Genomic DNA, 8,089 nt, shown 5'->3' with positions numbered 1-8,089 from the left:
AAACCCAGACATATGTACTCACTCTTCGGTGCAGTCCAGAGGTGTTCTCCGACTGATACTGTGTAAACTCCATGACTAGACATCCTAAGTATAGCCAAACATTTTGCAACCATGTCCTCAACTGTGAGAGTGTGGCATAGCACAGGGAAATTCCAGCAGATTGAAAACCCGTTACCCTAATGAGTAAAAAGGGAGAAATGACTTCTTAATGTCACAATTGTACGTAATGTGCTGTTTTTCTCTCACAGAGTCAAGTGCAAATTGGTTAATATATTTACTATTGTTTCACAAATATCGTATAAAGTAGATAATAATGATTAAATGCCCTTAACTGTGTGGTACAGCTTGATGGCCACAATATTTTACAGTAAATGAACTCAATGTTATCTGAAATGTAAGCATTTTTCTTCAAAACGCAAAATACTTTGATATGCTCGCGTACATTCGACATAGCACGGGGTTTTATTGCTTAAACAGAACAGCTTCAGGACCAATAACAAGTAAGCAGTGATAGGTTACTCTCTTGCATACTGTTGAGAGCTAGGCAAGTACTCTCTACGCTTCGTGGACTCTTTGCGGTCAGCGGACATGCGCAAAGTTGTTAGAAGTCGGGCTAAGACAAGGGAAAAATTAACTGCAGTGAGGTCTATCATTGGCCAAGGCGCCCATCAATCTCTGGTTGCGATAGCTTCGATTGGCTTATTGCAGTCAATTGTAGTTGTGTCACCAGGAAGTGCGGCTCATAGTTTTCCGAAGTTTTTTCATCTAATGGAGTCGATAATTAGAAGTAAACAGAACTATCTTTAAAATATTTTAATGTCCTTACTGAACTGAGAAGGGTAAGTACAGTGAGGGTATTTGAACTTTCGACTGCCTTAGCGGTTAATCAGACAGAGATCTTTTACTGATTAAATTTATGCTACGGGGCATTTATTTGAAACTAGCTAGCAAGACTTGCTGTTAGCTATTATGCTAACTAATGTATTTGCTCATCCGCTGGGTCTCAGCGGTACGTTATAACACAATAGCAGAAGCTGGAGGAAATAGTTTCATTTTCGTCTTCGAAGGCTAAACTACTGGTCGACGTCAAGTGACCTAAAGATGGTTTCTGATCCGTAGACGTGGCTAGCTCCTTCGATGCCGCTTTAATCCTCAGCTTCCTTTCCTATTTCAGTCAACGTTTGACAGCGGGCCCCTATACTGAAATAGCTGCGGACCAGCCCTCAAATAAGCTGAATTGGCTCGGTTAACATTAGCTGTAGTTAGTTAGCCGAGCTCACTCACTTAGTCAGTCACAACTATCGTTGCTAACACTGTACAAGTGGACTGTCTCTTCAACCCCCTCTTGCATATTATTTGTTTACAAAAGCTATCCTAAATAACTTTAACCGTAACTCTAATTTGAATTAGCACTAACGTATGGTTCAAGATGTTAGTATGAAAGGTGACGATTAATCAAGAAACCATATGCCAGAACCTAACAGAAAGTGTTGAGTATTTCGTAAAACATTAGCTACATGCCCTCTCACCTGTCTTTTATTGGACTTTCTTCATTAATAGCTCAATTTGTTCTACATGGTATCTGGAGCATTGTTCCGCATGAGCGAACCAAACACCTGTCTTAATGTACTTTCCCAAAAGTACTTCGATAGCTGAAGAGAGCGGGGACTCATCGTTCAAAATGCAAAATGTTTTTACTTAATCAGGGATGTCACAGGTTGTGGTGTGGATATGTATTCTATGAATTGTTTCATAAATCTTGTCATTACTTACTAACGCCAGTTGGACTGCTTCAGAACGAACGTAAAAACGTCTGACAAGAAGGCCGAGGTTCAGCATTAATCACCGCCTTGCCTGAGGCTGCAAATACTCGACAAAACTGTATATTGTAAACCCGTTAGTGAGTAATAACCTCATGGGATTAAATTTATTGTAAGGACAGTTTGATTTTGGTTGACAGGGAAACGGATGGGCGAAGCAATAGATTCTTTTTGTCTGATACCCCAGTTGTCAAAAGGTGCCAAAAAACTCAAATTTCTCTCAGATCTCTTATTTGTTTCATTTTTTTCTTTAGAAGGGAGGCAGTTGAAGCTACTGGACATCTGTTTAGTCTTTAGCCTCCAAAGGCTCCCTGTTCTCAGACTTTCTGGCCTAAACCTTATACTCTCTTCTCCCACAGTCATCAAACATGGACGACATAAATTTACACTACAGATTCCTGAATTGGCGACGCCGGATCAGAGAGATCCGGGAGGTGCGTGCCGTGCGATTTCAGGAGCGGTACAAAAGAATGGTGAAGGACGGAGACACGCTTAGGTACGTTCACTACGTTTCATAAAAGTAGTGATGTGTAGGAGACAGATTAATAAATAATATGAGAATGCTAGATTAATCCGAAAGTTTGGACAGGAATATGCATGATATTTTTTAATTTGGAGGCCTTATAATCAGTGTCCAGTGATTTTATACGTTGTTAAATTGTGGCTGAGACACAATTAAATTGCATTAGACAGGCAATGACCTTGTCACGTGACAAGCATATGAACTCAGGAGTGAAGAGTGTTATGTGTGCGTGCCATGGAATCATCCTCCACTGAAAATACAAACAAATCCCCTACTCTCTCAGCCTCACTGACTGAAACAATCATAATATCACAGAAAGGTTTGTGGCTGGCTGTTTTTATTCTGCTCATCAAAAGATAAAAGGATAACCTTATGTACTGGAAAAAAGAGTAAGCCCTCTTTCAATCTTTGTTAAGTAATATTCTCCAAAACATGAGGAGAACCTTGTTTGAAGTTCTCATGAATTAAAACTGGTCTTGTTTTGATCAAGGTGGATTGGTGTTATCTTCTGCAAGAACGACCATATTCATGGTTTAGTTTGCAAAAAAAAAGTGACTGGTGGTCAGGGTGTAGTTGACTGGTAGTAACAATGTAGTAAAGCTTTAGTTACCTTCGTTTGGAGTAACCTGTGCAGTACAGAATCTGGTCTTGCATTAATGAAACACTGAATGCTGTACCTTTATATCTCAACTTTGTGATCCTGTAGTTCTCTCTCTCAGAGAGCATGAAGTAGATGGCTGGGAAATGTGTTCTAACATGTTTGCCAAAAGTAGTATCCAAACAGGATGGTTAAACCTTAAGGTAAATAGTACTTGGTGCTAAATTGAGTCACCTGGGACCTAAAACAAGTGGTGGATTGCATGCAACTTTGATGACATTTTCTGTGTGTGACTTTAGAGTCTGTCTAGGACAGAAGGTGTTGATGGTTAATGTTTTTGTAGTAGACAACAGAGGACATGTAACAAGTATTCATTTCTTCAGTGGCTCCAAAGATCTTACCAGTATTGATTTATAGTTACCAGGGCAACTCTGACGAAGTCGGCTGTTATGTGGCTCCACGGCCTCTGTCGAAGGGCAACTGTTACTTTGAGGTAAGAATCGTATCGCAAAATTAAAATTGTACCTCTGTCTTTAGAGGGAATTGCTGTCTCATTCCTTTTCATGTGCATCATTTCTTCTTCTTTTTTTTCTTTTTTAACCTTTGATCTGAATTTTGCTTGAAAGTAATTTTAATGAGTGGTGTGTAGTGCCTAAAGGCACATTTTGGTAAATGTAAAGCAGGTGTGTGATTACCTGACATGGCATTGAGGAATTTCACACGTTCCCATGTTTCCACTCTAGTTTCTCAGCATTTAAGACTAATAATCACACGCCAATGAAACACAATTATCTTAGATGCTTTTCTGCTTTTTTTTTTTTAAAAAACAATATCTTCTTGAAATCTAGTGGGTTAGGACAATATTCTGCAGCCTGAAATGGCAGCTGTTTCTAACCGTTGAATAATCACTGTGTCTTTTAGTTTAACATTGGATGTTACTTCCTGCTCTAATGAAGCTGAATATAGTGCTGGTATTTTCATTTGCTCTCTCTCTCTCATTTTCCCTCTGTCCTGCCCTCTGTCTCTCTAATTTTTCTCTTTGCCTTTTTTGTTTTGACATTTGTATAACCATCTGTCAGATCTTTACAGATTGTTTTTTTTCTTGCTTGTTTTCTTGTCTTATGTGTTGAGTCACTTTCTCAGTTTTGACAGGAGAGCAAACATTGCGATTTTCTAATCATTCGCTTTGAAATGTTTAGAAGTGCATGTAATGTGAAATGGTCCACCACATTCTATTGTTTGACTGTCATTGAGATTGTTTGTTGAGATTCTTAAGTAACACACTCTTCTGTTAGATTGAGATATTCCTTCTTATCCATTTTCAGGAACCCAAAGCACTAACCCAAATTACTTTAATGCCAATTTAGGGGTTTATACAGAGGTCTGTGGAATAGAGGTTGTCACTGGTTCAAAATTTCATACCAGACAGGAAATGGACCCAATCCTGATCTCAGTAAATAAATAACATTCAAAATCCACTCAGCTCGTTTCTGACAACTCTCGGACCTGAACCCAAAACAGATCCAACCCTTTTTAATATACAATAACTGACTACTGCGTGAAGTTTTTCAGCTAAAAGAAATTTTCTTTCACTGTACACTCAAGAAAGAAAAAACTGAGTATATGGAGTCTCTGTTGTTTTCACACATCATTTTTTTTATTGAACTGTCTACTTAGAGCGAAAATGGGAAACTTGTAAAATGAACATAACAATTCTTGTTTGGAACAGAAACAATATTCCTCTCTCTTAACTATCTTTATTGCCGTATCTCTTATTGTGTGATTGTGCATCTCTGTAAAGACAAAGAACATGAAATATATACTAAGGGAAAGTGTTTTAACCATGCATTAACTTGTAAGAAAAAGATTAGGTGAAATATCATTTTAAAACAAAAAAAAAACTCTTACACTTTGCTGCCGTCAGAAGACTGCAGAATTTCAGTAGTTCAGTTACAAGATTGGGCTTCTTGCCCTGCCTAAAAATGTAAAAATGACTGTAAATTGAATGTAAATAGATTAAATTGTGTGCAAAATGAATAAATTTCAGAGGAAATAAATGCATCATTGCACGTTGTTTTGAGTTAAAGGTTGCAATTAAGAAAGAGCAATGTGTTTACTCTGGCAATGGTCTTCTCAGGAAGGCGTGCTAATTCTTGAATGTGTGTGTGTGCGCGCGTGTGCGTGCGTGCGTGCGTGCGTGTGTGTGTGTGTGTGTGTGTGTTCCACAATGTTGAGTGCTCAAAGTGTGGTCTCTCAATATTTCTGCCCAAAACAATCAGGCCCAGAACTTAAAGAGAGGATAAAATATGCACCCAAAACCTCTCACACTAAGTCCCAGGTTTTTGGTGTTGTACAGACCTGTGAAGCCTGGTTTAACTTGAGCAAGTGTACTGTCCTCTTGGCCATTCGTGATAGACTGTCTGTTGAGCTGAAACAGGTACATTTTGTTTGTTTTACAAGTTTGCCATAAAACACAGTTTGAAAAGAGATCGGCCAGATGATTTAGCACGGGAAAGTCTGCTAGGATTGGCTCGTAAATTAGAATTTGGGAGTGGGCATGCGGATTTATTGGATAGCAGCAGAAACTGTGTGGATGTACTGTAGGTGAGGCAGTGTGCTTATTGGCAGGTTGGACTTGGGTTTTTGATGAACTTCCTCTCTTGGGCTTTGGACCTGGAAAGTAACACCCTGTCCATTATCCTGATGGGCTTTACACACAGCTGCAAACAAAACTCGACTCTCTATGCAGGAAAACTCTCTGCAAAGACAAGGCTTTGGCATTTGAGCCTCCGACTAAAGCCAGTTTACAAATGTCTTGATCATGTGGCCGCTCTGAACATCAAAGTAGATGTCTTTTTGTTTTTTGTTTGTTTTTGTGTGTTTTTTTTCTCTCTCTCTCTCTCTCTAAGTGCGCAATAACAAGTTGCAACATCACTGCTCTTATATTTGCATTCTTGCAGTTTTGTTTATTAATCACTTCTTTGAACATTAATAGAGACTCTATAGAAATGCATTTGGCACTCTCAGTGGAGTGAAATGGCCACTGATTCAAATCCTGTTCAGTGTCAACTCTAGAACTTTTCTGACCTGCTCAGGTTTAAATGTTTACTGATTGCAAAGAGAGATATATTTCAGCAGAACTTTGCCTGTAAATAAAAGCATATTGTGTTTATATCCTCTCAGAAAAGAGATCAATATTAACTAAGGATAGATGTTAATGTTTTTAAAAAGGTAGCTTTATGTGAATCCCAGATATTAGTGGTTTTCTGTTTGTTTAAAGGCATTTGACATTTGCAGCCAAAAGTTGAGTGTGATCAATAAAGAGCTCAGTCTTATTTTATGTGATGTGGGTGTCCTGGCGATGACGCACGAACCCAGAGAATCTCCCGATTCGTGAAAGTCTGGGAGCTTTTTTCTCTGCTAAAGGTCGTGTGTCTGTGAGCATATGCGTCAGCAGTGTCCTCATGTTTCCTCATTACGCTTTCACTGGAGTTTCACTGCCTGTCCTCCGGCCCTGTGCCCTGGCCAGCCTCTGATCCATCATATCTGCAATCCATTACCGCACCTTACCTTTCTTTCTTTCTTTCTTTCCTTCTTTCCTTCTTTCTTTCTTTCCTTCTTTCTTTCCTTCTTTCTTTCTTTCCTTCTTTCTTTCCTTCTTTCTTTCTTTCTTTCTTTCTTTCTTTCCTTGTTTCTTTCTGCCTTTCTCTCTGTCTTTGTACCTTTCTCTCTGTCTCTCTGTCTGTCTTGCTTTCTTACTCTCTGTCTCTCTGCCTTTCTTTCTGTCTTGCCTTCTTTCTGTCTGTCTTGCTTTCTTTCTTTTTTCTTTCTCTTATTCGTTTCAGACCTCGATGGTGATTAACATGGTCTATTTTCTCTGGAAGTTCCAGAGTGAATGTGAGTTTTTCTGAAGTCATTTTGAAAATTCACACATCAGTGTAACTGATTATTTGGTCTGGAGCAGCTGGTCGGAATGGATTAGGAGCACGGTACATGACATTATTCTGTGTTGATGTTCCTGTGGAAGAGGGCATTGTGCTTAGCATTCAGTGTACATAATTATTCTAACTCGCGGAAAGATTTAGTGCTGGCACTGAACGTTTGTATTCATGAAATATTTTAGGATTTACTGTTGCTTCTTAGAGCAGGGAGGTTGGAGCACTTTAAAATGAATTAATCCTTGAAAGAGGGAGACCTGGACTTTGAGTCAGTGGAACCTGAGGAGGTCCAGTCCCAAGCTGTGAATACCACTTGCTCTTCAAGCGGCGTTAAGTTTGCAGAGCTAGCAAAATTGGATAGGTTTACAGTGGCTGGGTGACTGCTCTTCAGCATGAGGCTACACACATTAAACCACATGGGCTTTGGCCAGCCTCACCGATAAACCTGTATTAAAAAATTGAACCTTGGAGGTCAGTATTTCGTGAATTGTAAATGAGAGATTTTGTTGAATGTATTATGCAACCACTGTCCTAATTTGCATCCTTCCTGATTGATTTGACTGGTAAACTCGAAGTATTTTGCTCTAGGTGAAGGTGGTAGCTTAGTATTACTGCAGAATGATTCATCACTCGGAGGGGGTGGGGGGAGGGGGCAGAGGTTGCTTTGCATACAGTGTGCTAAGTGGTGGTTGGGAAATCAACGACTTAATAGCAGGTTTCCTGACAGGAGTTTTCCATGAAACTGTGACTCAGTTGACTTCGCATTGTTGCCGTTGATCCCTTGGCTCTCTGTTACCCTTGACTTTTCTATTGCTTTCCGTACCACACATTGCTTCAGGCATATGCTTCTTAATCACTGCAACCCTCCCATTAACCCTGTCCTTCAACCATTACGCACTGCATGAATACACTGAATAAGGCCTGAAGCGTTAAATGCAATCACTCACTCATCAATACTGTAGAGGTTGTTGCAAGGTCGTGTGTGCTGTACGTATAGTGTGTTGACTAGATTATGGTTCGTCCCACAGGTGACCATTATGGACACGGGTGTGAGAGGCACAATTGCAGTGGGTTTAGTTCCACAGCACTACAAACTGGACCATCAGCCGGGCTGGCTTCCACACTCCATCGCCTACCACGCCGATGACGGAAAGTAAGTCAGGAGAACACTGTGGTTTCATGACACTAAATTTTAGACGTTTGTTTTTCA

General features: G+C 39.8%; 1 protein-coding gene across 2 annotated transcripts in view; it reads left to right on the top strand.

The window, feature by feature from the left end:
- The first annotated feature begins 767 nt into the window (after positions 1 to 767).
- spryd3 (SPRY domain containing 3) overlaps positions 768 to 8,089 on the top strand; it is a 31,767-nt gene continuing 24,445 nt past the window's right edge. Inside the window, exons 1-4 of one of the 2 annotated variants that reach the window (XM_030768731.1) lie at positions 768 to 839; positions 2,180 to 2,316; positions 3,359 to 3,434; positions 7,908 to 8,032. In XM_030768731.1, the coding sequence (XP_030624591.1) occupies positions 2,189 to 2,316; positions 3,359 to 3,434; positions 7,908 to 8,032 (329 nt within the window). In that variant the 5' untranslated portion in view covers positions 768 to 839; positions 2,180 to 2,188. Of the gene's footprint in view, positions 840 to 2,179; positions 2,317 to 3,358; positions 3,435 to 7,907; positions 8,033 to 8,089 lie in introns of those variants that run through there. The other variant, XM_030768733.1, reaches the window with a different exon arrangement.

The sequence above is a fragment of the Chanos chanos genome, chromosome 3 (genome assembly GCF_902362185.1).
Source record: "Chanos chanos chromosome 3, fChaCha1.1, whole genome shotgun sequence".
Taxonomy (NCBI): Eukaryota; Metazoa; Chordata; class Actinopteri; order Gonorynchiformes; family Chanidae; genus Chanos; species Chanos chanos.
Note: the sequence above shows the minus strand (reverse complement) of the source record. Positions and strands in the feature narration are given on the sequence as shown.